Source organism: Alligator sinensis, unplaced genomic scaffold (assembly GCF_000455745.1).
Source record: "Alligator sinensis unplaced genomic scaffold, ASM45574v1 scaffold879_1, whole genome shotgun sequence".
In the NCBI taxonomy this organism is placed as follows: domain Eukaryota; kingdom Metazoa; phylum Chordata; order Crocodylia; family Alligatoridae; genus Alligator; species Alligator sinensis.
Genome location: NW_005842250.1, coordinates 1095817 through 1111596, shown reverse-complemented (window position 1 = coordinate 1111596; position 15780 = coordinate 1095817). Strand labels below are relative to the sequence as shown.

General features: G+C 47.6%; 1 protein-coding gene across 2 annotated transcripts in view; it reads left to right on the top strand.

Moving 5' to 3' along the window:
* LOC112550912 (solute carrier family 22 member 23-like) overlaps positions 1-14165 on the top strand; it is a 53323-nt gene extending 39158 nt beyond the window's left edge. Inside the window, exon 2 of one of the 2 annotated variants that reach the window (XR_003094982.1) lies at positions 14042-14165. Coding sequence is in view for 1 of the 2 variants with exons in the window: in XM_025208761.1 (XP_025064546.1) it covers positions 3716-3860 (145 nt within the window). In the remaining variant the exon portion in view is untranslated. Of the gene's footprint in view, positions 1-3715; positions 6313-14041 lie in introns of those variants that run through there. The other variant, XM_025208761.1, reaches the window with a different exon arrangement.
* Positions 14166-15780: the final 1615 nt, after the last annotated feature.

Below are 15780 nucleotides of genomic sequence, written 5' to 3'. Positions count from 1 at the left end.
TGGACCCAGCTGGCTGTGGCTGACCTCCTGGCCAAATGGGGCCAGGAGGTCATGCTTTGACAGTTCAAAGCAGGCCACCACACCCGGAACATCTTCTGAGCGATAGCTGCCCAGGTGTCCAGGCAGGGGGCACACATGGCAGTAGTGCTGCATAGAGGCCAACCCTGCAGCCACAGTCCACTGGTTGCTGGCCCAGAGGGGAAGATGCCTCTACTGGCCCTGCAGTCCCCATCCAGGTCTGGCAGGCGTGCAGCAGGTCACAGCCAGGCAGCAGTCCCCACTGCAATGGTTAATGGCTGCAGGGAACTCTCAGGGCCACTTCATCAGTCTAGCTGGCAGAAGGGGTAGTGTTCCCAGGTACCAATTGGCTGGATCCCAGAAGCTCCCGAGAGCGAGTAGCCCTGAGATACTTGCCAGGGCAGCTTTTTGTACTGCTGGGGCTAGGACAGGGCAGCTTTTTATACTGCTGGGGACAGCACAGGTGCTGACCCCGGGCTCTGGCTCCCCCTGGCTGGAGATCCAGGAGGAGACAGGCAGTGTTATTTTGCCCCAAGTGGCACAATTTGCTCCACAACAAAGTGCATGTCCGAGCATGTGCGCTGAGGCAAAAAGCCCTAGCTCAAATTTGCACTGCTTCTATTTAAGCTGCTGCAAGCACACATGCTTGCATGTGTGGACATGCCCTTAATGGCTATCACTTTAATCCATGTGTTTTATAAAATTTCTAGGAGGAACTGGGGAGCTAGTGAGGTGAGGAAGAATGGGATTTGGCCAATGTATCTTGACTCTTGAAGGAATGCAGAGGGGAAAAGCAATGCCTACTTAATTGAAAGTAATAAATGGCAAAGTTTTATAAAACTGTTATGTACTTTGTTTAATGTTTTTAAAATTAAGTCTTTTAATTTGGCAAAGAAAAGTGGTTGCTTTTCAAGAAATACAAGGTCATTTCCTTGTTCAGTGACTGAACTGGATGTGTCCTTGTAACAGGGGGGGCCTGCTCGGGGTCTGTCTACTGATGGCCCCGCCCACCTGTTATGGGCCAACTGCCCGCCTTCTTGCCTGCCACACCTTGTTGTTAATTAAGCGGCAGGCTGCCCATTGTATGCCCCAATGCCAGGGGGCACTCCATTCCTCTCCTACACCGCAGTCCAAGCCTAGCAGATGATATTTGTAAATTTCTCTTTATGTTGGGGTCTTGGCTGCTGTGGGCCTACCCCTTCTCTCTCTAGCTAGGCCTGTCAGTCAAAAATGCACTAATCAGGGTTTGACTCCCAGGCTCTAGCTCTCAAAAAAAAATCTCACTCGGGCTCCTGCGCTCTCTGTGGCTCTGGGGTCTGCTCATCCCTGAATACTGCGCCCTCTGTGGCACTGGGGTCAGCTCACCCTCAAATACAGCACCCTCTCTGGCGCTGGGGTCCCCACACTGCAGTGGGCCCCCACTGAGGCCTCCTCTTTCCCCAAGTAGCCTCACCCAAACCACCGGTCTTAACGTTCAACACAAAACGTTGGCTTCTAAGGTCATATAATGGAAAAATTTTCATACAGAAACAAGAGAGGCAACATGCCTTCTTACTTTAGATAATCATGAGAATGGCTCACAGCGTGGCGTGGCGTGGCGTGGCGTGGCGTCCACAGCACCATAGTCATTGGGAGTCCCCCTCCCTGCTGGCCTTCTCCACTTGCCATTTGTAGGATCCTACCCTTCCCCTTCCTGTCGCCTGATCGGCTGGCAGGGCTGAGCCTTAACCCCTACTTGACCAGCCAGCTGTGACTGGAAGGTTCTGGATTTAAAGGGACCACCCTGTCTCTTAGTAACAGGACTAGGGTTCCCTGTTACAGTCCTCAAAGTTGCTAAGGGAATATATGGGGAAAACACATTTGCTTATACACAACATCGGGATGCTTGGGCATGCCACAAAAAATTATGAGTGTGAAATCTCTTTCTGAATGTTCCCATGGGGACATAGGTGTGTTTCTAATATATGCCTTGCATGAAGTCCTAATTTGAATAATCTGTGTGATTTAAATAGAGATGACAAAAATGTTGAGAGCACTAGATCTTGGCCCAATAAAATGTATGTATGGAAATCTAGCTTGCCAATCTATTTTTACTATTTTGTTTATTATAGGGCCATCCTGTCATCTTCATTCACATGAGAAATTGCAGTGACCCACTGCAGCCCCCTAAGTGCTAATTCCCTTCCCCTCCCCCCCGTGGCAGGGCAGGACTCTGTACTGTGGCCCTGGCCAGTCAGAATTTGGACAGCTCTGAGTTACAGCATTGACCCAACTGAGCCTATGTGCACAGAAGCTTACTACGTTTCCTTATTATTATTTTTCCTTCTTCATCACTATTGTGAAACTTGGGAAGGTATAAATTTGAAGGAAATCACAATGTTTCAGGGAGAAAGAATGAGAAAATGCTTGAAGGCAGCTTGATTTATTAAAACTTGCAATTTTGCAACTGCTAAACAGTTTGGGATATTAGAATAAATTATGGAGATGTACATTAGCAGGCAAAACACAGAGAATATAGGAATTGTATGGGTTTCCAATCTGTCACGTGGCTGTCACCTCACCTCTAAAATGCATCACAAATGTATGCACTGTTTATGTATGTAATGGATTAGGATTGCCCACTAATATACCAAATATAATGTTGGCTGACTAGTAAAGTTCATAGTTAAGGTCAGAAAGAAATCGTGTGTGGAATGTACTGTAGATTTCTAAATCATATGATGGTATGTTGATATAACATGTAGTCTGTCATTCTAAAGGCTAGAATCCACAGGTGGCTTAATGATGTACAGGTGTTTGGCAGTTTTTAGTTTACTTTTCAGTTAAGGTAGCAGATCCATGTTACCGAAATACTATAGGATTTGCCACACATGTGGTTCTTATCTGGGAGAGTTATAGCACTCTCTGAGGGTGGCATTTATAGCAGTAAAGTACACCAGGGCCTCTGTCACTGGTTTTATATCACACAAAGCAGTTTCTTTCTGCTACCCACCTTTTTAAAAAATAAATGTTTGAAACCAGAGTGAGGACACATGGTGGTTAGAACAGGGAGGAACCTGTTCTTGTCTTAAAATAAGTGGAAGGCAATTTTATAGAAGGATGGCGTAAATTACAGCCTAGGTATTGTCTCTTTCATAACAATCAGCAATGAATTAAAAACAGGTTCACCATGCCACATTAAACATTCATTTGGAGAGCTGCTGGCAGCATCATTACCTTGGTGGATGGAGGCTTCCATCTCTGGTGTGATCTGGTTTATAGTAAACCTCTTTGCTGCCTGAACACACAGAGTTTCTTTATAAACCATTTAATAGCACTGATTACAAGTGCTAGGAGTAAGAGATTAAATGGTGATAGAAATCTGTTCAATTAGTTTCTGGGCAGCTTCTGATTGGTTTTCCTGGCTGATTGCAGGTTGCTTCCAATCACATAATAATAATAAGTAAAAAAAAAAATTTCACATGGGACCTGATGTCACCTCTTTGGTTTGATTATTTTTCAACTTTGATTTTTTCTTCTAGAGAAGAACAGTTGGGGCCAAAATGAAATCTGGACCCCATTGTGCTAGATCGTATATGCCAAGATAGAGTCAATTCTTACCTCAGACTCAGTGTTTTCTTCTAGCTTCTTCTTGTATTTCATTTTTTGCTGACTTACTCAGCAGTGATCTCCTATTGCTCTTTTCCATTTCCTCTAGGCTGACGTGGTTTGGGATACACCACTGTTTTGTAAAAAGCATGATGGGCCCTGAGGTGAAGATGCCAATCACCCATGATTTCTATACCATGGTGGGGATTGCTCTGGCATCCTGCCTAGTCACATACCCAATTGTTGGTTTCTAGGGCAAAGAGGAGAACTGCTGCTGTTCATGATTCTAACAGCTCTGGCATTGCTTCTACAGCTTGGCCTTCTCAACTGTAAGTGAAGATATCCAAGTGACTTGCACGTAGAGGCTGGTCAGAGCACATTGTATTTCAGAGTGGCATGAGGCTTTGAATCTCTGGCTGTTCTCAGCTAACAACGGGGGTGGGGGAAGGAATTTCATAAAGAACTTCTGCAGTGCAGAGAAGTAGCAAATCAACTGTGCATGAAGAATGCTTATTCACATGTTGTGCACTCTTATTGCAGGCAAGAAAGAATGTAACTCGGTGTAGATTTCCTTCCCTTATCTTCACTCTTTCAATTACAGTGTAATTCTGTTGTCCTCCCCACCTCCTCATCCTTCATTGTTCTGCTTAGTGCAGCAGAGTTCAGTTAGACTAAGGGTATAGCTACATGTTCCAACTAGCACATGCTAGCTTTCAGGGATGTTAATACTCTCTGTAAGGTGCACTGTTCTGACCTGCCCTTAGAGGCCTGGCCAGCTGAGGCATGGCTAAGAGCTGCCAAATTGACTCTGTGTCTGTCCTGCTCACCTGTTCAGTAGGCAGCATAGGTCCCAGGAACAGGCCTGTAGCCCAGATCAGGACCTTGTCAGCCTCTGAAGATGCATATTGGGTCCATCCGCCCCTCCCCACTCCCATCTGTCCAGACTGGGTCCCTGCTGCCTTTCATGAGCCCAGATTGGGCCCACAGCACACCTCTACTGCCCCCCAAAATCATGCCCTTCACCCCATATTAGCTCCCACTCCTCCCAGATTCCTGCTCACCCCCTGCAGCTTCCCACTTACCTGTGCCTGCTGGCACTGTACTAGGGAGCAGTCCAGGGTGGGGAACCTGTCTGCCACCACTGCTGTTACTCTCTGGGTTAGGCCCAGCCCAGAGCAGCAGCTGCTGCAACAGCTGTGGTGGCAGTGGCTAGCAGGCAGGCAGGCAGCACAGGTAAATGGGGACGTGGGGGGCTGGGAGGGAAGGTGGGGGGAGCCCCAAGCCTGGTGTTGAGCATGACATGGGAGCAGGGCGTGGGAGGAGAATTCTTACCTTTCTGTCTCCTCTGGCTGAGGGAAGAAAGAGCATCCACCTGGGGATGGTTTGGAGTGATGCCTCCTGGGCTAGTGGAGGACTGCTCCCAACTCTTGGCCCTATGGATAGTCTGATGTAGCTGCAACATGAGCTACTCAAGATGAACTTGAGATAATCCTCGCTAGAAGAGGACTCTTTCTGAGACACTCAGAGGACACTTAGCTTGTGTTTCCCTGCCCTGATGTGTGGCCACTCCTGTTTAAAGGAGTCCTTAACATATCTTAAAGGTAACAATTAACAGTATCCTTAGTCACCCACTTGAGGAAGATTTAAAAAATGGAGTGCGCTTCCATCTTGGCTGATTGTCTGTTTAGAAAAAAAAAGGGTGGGGGGTGCAAATCTGATATCCGTTTTCTTAAGGAAACCATGAATTTTTTAAGAGAATGGATTCTTAAGAGAATCCATGGAAACTTCATCCAGGTTCAACTGAGCAGGACCCAACAGAGCTGTCTTTCAAGAACACTGCAAAGAAAATCAGCCAGGAAAAAAACAAACAAAAGGTTCCTTCCCCTTTCTCAGCTGCTTTTGACATGCAATATGCTTGCTTTGAAAGTGATTGGCAGAATCCCAGAGTTCCTCTCTGTCTGTGCTGAAAAGGCATTTACTATCTGTGAGGAACATTATTCACTAAATCTGCATCATGGGCATCTGGTTGGATTTTGGTAGCTTCTGGTTCTATCATATATTTTATTTAAAGAAAAAAAAAATGTCCAAATGGCTTTTGGCAAAAGAGTCAGGTTGAGTGGACTGCACTTGCTTCTCTGGTAGCTCCTAAAATGGGTGTTACTCTGAGCAGTCCCACCAATGCAGGAGCTCTTTGTTCCTTCATCCCTCCTCTTTGGTAAACTTGTGGCCAGCCACTGGCAATCCACAGGTAGCAACACAGTCAGGAAACATTGCTCTCATTTAAATGTGGATTGTGTGTATGTATAACATACATGAGCCAGATCCTGTTCTGCTGTAGTATGATCCTGTCCCAATCCCTGTTAAACAGGTCCTGTCCCAATCCTTGATTCTACCCTGTCCCCATCCCTGATAAACAGTTCACACAGAAAATAAGGATGGGTCCTCCTATTTGGCATAATGTTATGATTTAATCTTAAGGGTTTTCAACAAGCTTGCAGAAGGGAGTAGTAGATATGTTGGAGGGTAGGGCTGGGATTCAGAGTGACCTAGACAAATTGGAGGATTTGGCCAAAAGCAGTCACATGAGATTCAAGCAGCACAAATGCAAAGTCCTGCACTTGGGATGGAAAAATCCCATGCACCGGTACAGGCTGAGGGCTGACTGGCTGGGCAGCAACTCTGCAGAAAAGGACCCGGGGGTTACAGTGACAGTAAGTTGAATATGAGCCAGCATTGTTCCCTTGTTGTCAAGAAGGCTAATGGCATACTGGGCTTCATTGGTAGGTGTGTTGCCAGTAGGTCGAGGGAAGTGATTATTTCCCTCTATTCAGCACTGGTGAGCCCACATCTGGAGTACTGTGTTCAGTTTTGAGGCCCCCACTACAGAAAGGATGTGGACAAATTGGAGAGAATCTAGCAGAGGGCAACAAAAATGATGAGGGGGCTGGGATAAATGACTTCTGAGGAGAGACTGAGGGAACTGGGCTTATTTAGTGTAGAGGAGACAAGACTGAGGGGGGCTTAATAGCAGCCTTCAATTACCTGAAGGGATGGAGGATGGAGTTAAACTGTTCTCAGTGGTGGCAGATGACAGAACAAGGAGCAATGGTCTCAAGTTGCAGCGAGTGAAGTTGAGGTTAGGGCTTGTGTAGATGACATGGGAATTAAAGTAGGCCACCCAAAAATTTTAATGCGGCTTTTTTTGGTGTGGTGCATTTTTATTTGCATGACATGGCATTCGTGTTTGCACAAACGGTGATTTCGAGTGAGTTAAGCCACCATGTGTCATTCCCCTGAAATTTCAGTATGGGGAGTTAAGTGCCAATTCACTCCCTAGAATGACTTTCCTAATGTATTACAGCAGAAGGCACATGTGAACCACCCGGACTCCCCAGTCCCCGCCCCCGGACTCTCACTGGGCAGACCTGACTCTCACTGGCAGTCTCCCCTGGGCAAGGTCATGGTCACCCCAAAGTCCTTGTCACTTGCACCTGCCTATGCTCATTCAGTCTGGTCTCTCTCCATCAGTACATGATCCCAAAGACCCCATCCCAATCCCAATCCCAATCCCAAAAATAAGATGCATGTGTTTTAGAATGAACTATTGGGTTCAGAAGATTTCTCGCGCTTGAAGAAAGGACGTACTCACAGTTGTTCTCACTTTTGCAAGCTTTATTTAAGGATACTCGCAGAGGCAGGCAATAGGACAGAGCAGAGAGGATGATTACTTCACATTGGCTCTAGGCAGCAGCCGCCACTCCGCATAATTATTCTGGCTCCAGAGTGTCTCAATCTCGGGGATGGGATAGCCTGTGCTGGGCTCTATGCAAAATTTCTTGCTAGAGTGAAAAAAACTCCTCGTAACTTAAGAATGTACAGCTCATATAGTTTAAAGTAAATAACATTATCTCAAACTAGAGATTTAGTTATTTCAAGCTAAAAATTTAGAAATGAGTCATGATCTAACACACCTAGTGTTTACTACGTTCTAGTGTATTACAGCATTCTACTATCTAAGTTCATAGTTCAATCACACTCACAAAGCAAAAAGCTACGTGCTATTTCACCAGCCTACTATAAAGTCAACATACCAAACTCTTGCTATAAGCATTAAGCAAAGCTCTTACTATTACAGTATGAAACCTCTCCTCCCATTCCTTTCCCTTCCCATCCCACCATGCTACAAAAATATGTTTTTTTTTTCATTAACTATAGCTGCTTAATAACTGCTTTATCATAAGAGTAGCAGGTGGGGCTATGATATCATAAGAATAGCAGGTGGGTGTGTGTATGTTTGTTGCCGCCTGGTTGATAGGTGGTTGTTGTCTATGTTGGTGCTGGTGAGCTCTTCTGGCTTTTTTTTCAGGTTTTTTTTTTTGGACTACATTTCCCAGCACTCCCAAGCTCATTGATCTTCATACAGTTTCCAATGAGAAACCCTCTCTTTTCTTGGCCAGGTACACTGCCACAATAAAGGCTATTAGATTTTCTTGATCCATCTCGAGCCAGCACGTAAGCATCCTCCATCATCCTTTCAGTCGGCCAAATGCACATTCCAGGCTGTCTCAGGGCACTAGGGTGTCCTGCTCCTTTAAGGGTTGAAACTGCTAGAGAGAGAGCCCTAGAAGTCAGTTGGGAGCCCCAGCTGCTGGTTACCAGGGCAGCCAGAATGAGATAGTTGGCCCACACCTGTCAGCTGACCAGAAGGGGCAGGGCCTAGCACATATATAAACCACAGGGCTGAGGCCAGGAAGGCAGTTCTCTGCCAGTGGCCAAGGGGGAAGGAGCCCTCCTAGAGAAAGCAAGGGGAAGAGGCCTGACTATAAATTGTCTGCTCCTGGTAACTTTTAAGGGACAGAGCACACCCTGTGCAGCTTGAGTTATGGTGTAGCCTAGGTGCTTGCAGTTTTGATTTTTGTTTATAACACCGGTAGTTTGGGTAAGTCTATTGGGGAAGGAGAAGGCCTCATGGGGGTCCGCTACAGCATGGGGACCCTGGTGCCGGAGAGGACACAGTATTCAGGGTGCCCAGGCCCTGGCACCAGAGAGGGTGCAGTATTCGGGGTGCCCAGGCCCCAGCACCACAGAGGGCACAGTGTTCGGGTGGTGAACAGACCCTAGTGCCAGTGTAGGCGCAGAGAGAGACAGGGCTCCAGAGAGCCTAGTGACAACCCGAGGCCAAGTGAAATCAAGGCCTCGGAGGGGCACTGTGGGAATACCATCTACGAGGCTTGGGGCGGTTTGGAGCCACGCATATAGCCCATAAGGCTGGGGTGTTCTGATACATCCATTTTGAAATGGGACCCATGAGGGGTCCAGGAACCCACAGGGTTCAGTGAAGTCCATCAGGACTATGTCCAACTGGACTTGAAGGCAGCCTCCCTATTCATTATAAATGCATCAAGACGTGGCAGGAGAGAAAAGAAGGTTCCCATCAGGCCAAATTGGCATGGTCGAGGGGCCCTAGGGTATCAAGGCCATCCTTGGGGACCCCATCCCGTGACACAGGGCCATCCTGCAACTGCTGAGGCAGTAGTTGAAAGCTATCTTCTGAAAGTTGATAACGCTCCCTTCATAAGGCTTCATGAGCCAGGGCTTTAGGGGTAGGCAGCATCACTACTATACCAGGGGAATAGCGACACTGTAGATCACTGTCTCCTCAATGCTGGGTGCATAGTGTCCTTTCTCCATGAGGGCAAGGAGAGGTGAGTTTCTGAACATGTGTGCATCATGCACACTGCCGGTCCACCCAGTAAAAATGTTTGTGAATCAGTCTTGGTGGTCCACAATGACTTGCAGGATCACAGATGTATATCTTTTCCTCTTTGTGTAAATCCTCCCACTCCTGGCAGGGCACAGCACTGGGATGTGAGTGCTGTCTAAAGCCCCCATGAAGTTCAGAAACCCCTTCTCATTAAAGCCATCTATGACTTCCTGCAGATTCTCCTGGTGGATAATGTTTGCAGCAATCTCCTTAAGCAGCTGGCATACTTCTCCATTTGGCTGCCTGACCATGCAGGCAGCCACACCAAGCTGGTTGGCAATGTAGCAGAGGCTGGATGGGCTGGCCAATTTCATGGTGGCCATTGCAACCCTCTTGTCTGGTGGGATGCCCGGATGCATGTTTGTGTCCTGCCTCATCATGTGTGGCCCCAGCATTGAGACAATATGATAGAACATCTCTCTTTTCATTCAGAACATCTCCACCAACTGCTGGTTGTTCCAAGTGCTCTGCATGATTCACTCCCACCAGTCCAAGTTGCTCTTGTGGGCTCACATCGTGTGGATTCTGGTCCTCCTCCTCAGTTTGTCAACAGAGCCCAGTCAAATTCCACTTGTTTGCTTTGCTTTGTGTAGTGCAAGTCCTCTGAGTTCCTGTTTCTTATTATTATTATTGTCATTAATGCTGTTAAAGCAGGACCACAACTTGCCACTGAACAGTATAGCACAATTCCTATCCTTCCTTCTTAAGCATTCCAGCAGTAATCCCAAGCTAAACAGCATTTGCAGAACCAGTACTTCCTCCTCCTCCTCCTTCTCCTCCTCCTGCTCCATGTCATCCATCATATTGCAGATTTCATCCTCGTTCTTCAGTTTGCCCCTCTCCATCAGCAGTGGCCTCTCACCCATCTGCACCAAGTGGGGGGCAGGGACTGTGTGGTTGGTCTGGAGCTTGGTGTAGCTGCTTTTCAACACATCACCTCAGCACCTCGGGGCATTGGGGCTTTTGCACATCCTTTTATCCTGAACTTAGCAGTCACTGGTCTTCTGATGTAATCAAGCTTGCAAACAAAAAATGTCTTGCCTACTCCTCTCCTGGCTATGCAAAACTTTTGCCATTTTAATGGGAAACAGGCTGTGCTTGTGTGAAAAAAATATTTTGCACAAGCAGCCAGGTAGGTCTCAATTTTTGCAACATTCCGGGTCATTGAGCAGCCATCCCAAAATACAATGGCCTTATTTACCCCATCGCCTTCATTTTGTTGTTAACTGGGTGCTTCATCACTTTTGGGTCTCTTGACACTTATAGGTAATGACTTCACAATCCTTGGAATTTTCCCAGACTCTCATGCAAGCACAGCCTGAGTATAAAGGCATCCCACCCAGAATTTCATAGATTTCATAGATTTCATAGACATCAGGGCTGGAAGGGACCTTGGAAGATCATCGAGTCCAGCCCCCCGCCCAAAGGGCAGGAAGTCAGCTGGGGTCATAGGATCCCAGCAAGATAAGCATCCAGTTTCATCTTGAAGGTGTTCAATGAAGGCGCTTGAACCACCTCCGGTGGCAGGCTGTTCCAGACCTTGGGGACTCAGACAGTAAAGAAGTTCTTCCTTATGTCCAGCCTGAAACGATCTTGAAGTAGTTTGTGACCATTCGACCTCGTCATCCCTTGGGGCGCTCTGGTGAACAAACGTTCCCCCAGATGCTGGTGGTCACCCCGATAAACTTGTAGGTGGCCCAGCCCCTTTCACAAATCACTTGTGCTGTTGACCACAATCTGCTTTGACATGTCTCAGAAAGCCAAGGCCAGCAGTATGGAGCTGACAGCCCAGGAGGCTGATACCTCCAATGCCTGTGGACCCAACTGGAGCCAGGAAGAACTGGAGGACTTAATCAACATTTGGGCAGAGCAGAGGATCATAGACAGGCTGGAAAGTAGGAGGAATATGCCTGTTTATGTTTAGATTGCAAAGGGCATGCAGGTGCAAGGGCGCAATCATGACTAGACTCAGATCAAGTCCCTGAGATGCACAGAGGGACAGATGTGCACTCTCATTCTGGATCAGGTCTCACAGTTGTTCCCTTCTATGACAAACTGGCCATCATTCTCTCCAAGGATGAGGTGACACCCTGGGTTTGGAGACTTTCAGCACTGGGTTTGGGCTGGACATGGAGGTGGAAGAGGAGGGGGAGGTGGCAGCAGCCCCTTCTGAGTGGGAAATAATGAGCATGTCTCAGCTGTTTGGAGACTCCTCCCCTGTTCCCTGATGAGTGGCAGGAACAACCATTGGTCACCTTACAGTTAGTGCCACTTAGCCCCTCCGTTCCACGGAGCAGCATGGATGATGAAGCCGAGGAGGTTGAGGGTCAGGAAGAAACCCATGTGACTGATGCATCATCTACTGTTACCAAGACCCAAGGACATGCTTGACCTGGTAAGTCTCTTCTAATGTGCCTCTTGCCACTGCCAGGCAATTCCTGGGTTTGTGCTGGTTCAGTTTGGGGGGCTCCCAGGGGTGAGGGGAAGAAATTCATGCATTTCTGTAGGTGGTTCACCATGTTCTTTCTGTGGTAGTGCAGGCCAGATTTGATAGCTAATGATTAGCTTTAATTACTGTATTTTCGCGATATAGCCCACCAACGGGTATGAGCTGCACCCACGTATAACCCGTGGAAAATTGTATTTTTGTAAATCAGTCTGTGTATACGCCGCACCCGTGTATCCCCTGTGGCGGCGTATACACAGGGAGGCGGCGCAGCCCAGCCTGCCCTGGCCCCGGCCCCCGTGGCAGCGACGGCACAGCCTGGCCTGCCCGGGCCCAGCGGGGAGGTGGTGTAGCCCGCCCTGGTGGCGGTGGCGCGCCCTGGCCCCCACAGCGGTGGCAGCACAGCCCAGCCCCGGCCCCCACGGTGGCGGCGCAGCTCGGCCTGCCTGGGCCCAGTGGGGAAAAAAAGTTCGTCAATAGCCCGCACCCATCCATTTTTGGGTTTTTTGGTAACATCGTGTATACCCTGCGGGATATATGTGTGAAAATATGTTATTTTTTTGCAGCTAACAGTGGCAGGCATGGACCTGTTCCTGGAGCAGTGAGTACTCGTAAGTTTTGGGCAGTACGAATGGTGCCCCACTGTTGCGGGGTCTGTTTCTGTGCCTGCCAGCATTTCGTGAGGGTGGTGGTAGTGTGTACTTTCCTCCTCTTGTGGGGAAGGCAACCATTGCTTTTTTCTTTGTTTATCAGCCACTGTGACCCATGCCCATTGGGAATGGTGCCCTGCTCACACCTCAGCAGAGCGCTGCAGAGATTTTCGCAGCAAGCAGAGATTGTTCTGCAAATCCTCACTTGAAGTTTTGGCGGAGTCCTCAGTAAGCAGAGTGCAACATGAAGATGCCTGGCAGGATGAGCTCCATGAGTCCTCGTGTAAGGGGATGCCATTCTCGAGGAAATGCAAGACACCATGTGGAATTTGAAAGACATGGTAGAGGAGTTCCATGCTGAATTACGGAGTTCACACGCCACATTCAGGGATGCATTTCAGAGTGTGCAGAACTACCTAAATAAATGGCTACAATGCCCAAAAGGGAAAAGTTGGTTCCCTTATCTTGCCTCTGTGCAAGACGAGCCAAGAATAACAGCCAAGCCTGTTTCCCCTAACTCAGTGGGGTCACAGCAGGGCCGTACAACTGCCAGCAGGGCCAGGAGGGTGCCACTGCATTTCAGGGAGAGGGGGCAGTTCAGGGTCATGGTGGGGTGAAGGCAAAGAAGCCCAAGTAACTGCTGTAATATTGTGTTGCAAACAATAAAAACTCATGGTTTCCTGGCTTCCTGTGTCTTCTTCCACATCCACCCTTACACACCTTGGTTGCAAAGGTGGATTTCGTTCATTGTTTGGGTTCACTTCCCTCTTGTTTTTCCTGCATGGTTCTGGGGAGAGGGGAAGGGTTGGCAATCTCTCTACCACATGATGGGGGGAGGGGGAGGCGGCACCCTGGGGTTTCCAGCTTAGCTTTGCTTTGCTTGCTTGCACACAAAACAATCTCTCTTGCACAGGTACACAGGGGGCTCCAGAAGTAAACAGCAGGGTGGATAAACAGCGGGGCTGCCTGGGTGTGTCACCCCCCAGCAGCCAGCTTGGCTTGCTTTTTGGAAAGCCACCAGCCATTTTGCAAAGTCAGGGCCTCACATTGCCTTCATGATGCTCTTTTTTTGGATCACCCTTCACAAGACTTCCTTGACCTGTTTTTCTTGCAAACAAACCCAGGGACTTTGCAAACTTTTCCACCTTCTTTTTGTGCTCTTTTCCACAGACTGTGCCAGACTGTCTGTTGTTTTTTTCCATACCAAAGTCCAGCTGCTGGAACAGGGGGGAGGGGGAGGGGAGCATCCCCACTCAAGCACTATAAAGTGGAGGAGCAGAGGTTGGGGTGCGCGTTTGCTGTATTGATGAGGGAGGTTTGAGGTGGATGAGGGATAACAGCACAGTGAGGGCAGAGAAGGACTCATCCCAGGAACAAGACTTACCTCTGGAGGGCACAGCAATGTGAATACAGGATTCAAAAAGACTGCAGGCTGATCAAGTGGGGTGCAATGAAGCTTTGAGTGCTATATGATGCCCGCCTGCACCTGTGCGACGTGTGACTTGAAAGTAGACATGGCAATGTGCTACATGCCACCTTTGGTGAGTGATGCCTGACACTTGTCTGTGCCCTCAGGGTCGTCCCCGGGGGTGTGTGAATTCAAGCAACCAACCCAGGCACAGCGCTTTGGGGACCCTGCAGAGATAGGCAAAGCAGATGGGGCGACTCCTCAGCGCTGCCACTGGCCTCGCATCAGGACACTCACCGACTCCCCACCGCTGCTGCTGTGGCATGTAGGACTGGCTATGCGTGGGGTGGGGTGGGGAGAGGTTAATTTTCCCAAGGCCCTGCACCAGTGGCATAATGTGGGTCAGCTATGGTTCGGGTGGGGAGCACATTGTTTAGTTCAAATTTATTGTAAATGGGTCTGGTGGATTTTTTTAGGGGTGTGAAAGAAGGTACTTGAGGTGCACAAGAGGCACCAATACACGTTCTTATGCTCTTTTAATCCTCCCTCCCACCAGTTTTCATATCCCCTTCCACTGATAGCCTGAGGCTGATCCATCCCTGTTGGTGTGACAAGAGGCAGAAAGAGAAAGAAGAAATAAAGAGAAATGACAACACTTCCTTCAGGATTCATTCTCTCAACAACTGAACTATTATGCATCTGAACTATTATGCATTGACTTTCATCATAGTTGACTTTTGTCCTGCCTGATATAGCCTTATAATATAACAACAGATAATACTAATAATAGGAGGCAGCTATTAATTCCAGTAGTAATATATTAATAAGAGTTTATAGTAAGACTAATATTAATGATGATTTATTAATGGTCAATAATGATTGTAACTGTTCAATTCCTTATCACAGCATTTCAAAGCAGGTAGATTTGCCTTATCAGCCTTGACACATCACACACATCCTGGGCTTCCACCATATATATGTAGCCAATGTGTGATATATGTTATATATATTTCTGTTACACAAGAGGCACCAGTACAAATTCTTTTTATCCTCCCTCCCTCCAGTTTTCAGATCCCCTTCCACTGTTAGCCACAGGTTGATCCATCCCTGTTGGTGTGACATATTGGAAGAAAGAGAAAGGAAGAAAGAGAAAATGAAGAGCATGACAACACTTCCTTCAGGATTCATGATTGTAATGGTTCAATTCCACCATATATATGTAGCCGAAGTATGTTCAATATCGTTCTGTTATATATAGAATTAGAGAGATGAGAAAGCAAATAGATACTGAGCGTAAGGCAGGTGATTATACACCCACCCTCCCTGCCTCTTTCACCATGGGTGTGGGGGTGGGGTGGGCTGGGGTGGTGAAGGAAATGCTCACCCCCTGGTTCCTGAACTTGTCTTACTTCCTCCTGGTTGCTGGCCACAACTGTTGAGGCTTCCCCTTTGTGTAATACCTGAATTGTAGAGGCTTTCCTCACATGGCTGGGGGCTTAGCTGTTAGCACCCTGGGTGGTGCTCGGGCATATTCCCTCCCTAGCACCTCCTTCGTGGTTACTGACCATGTCTCAGAAAATGCACTTCTGCATTGCAGGAAATTGCTACATTTTCTTAAATCATCTAATGTAACATGTGTGCCTTTAAAATCATTTTTGCTACAGTAGTTTATGAGGATTTTAGATTTTAGGTTTTCCAACAAGTGAAAACTAAGGTTTGGGAAAGGCCCTACTTTCCTCCTTCATGTCTGCTCCTGCAGGGTGGTTTAAATAATAAATCAAATAATCAATCAAATAATCAAAACATCAAATAATCAAATAATGAAAAAATCTTACACACAGGCACACAGACACACACACTGCAGTAGTCTATGAGGAGTTTAGATTTTAGTTCTACGGGGAAAAAA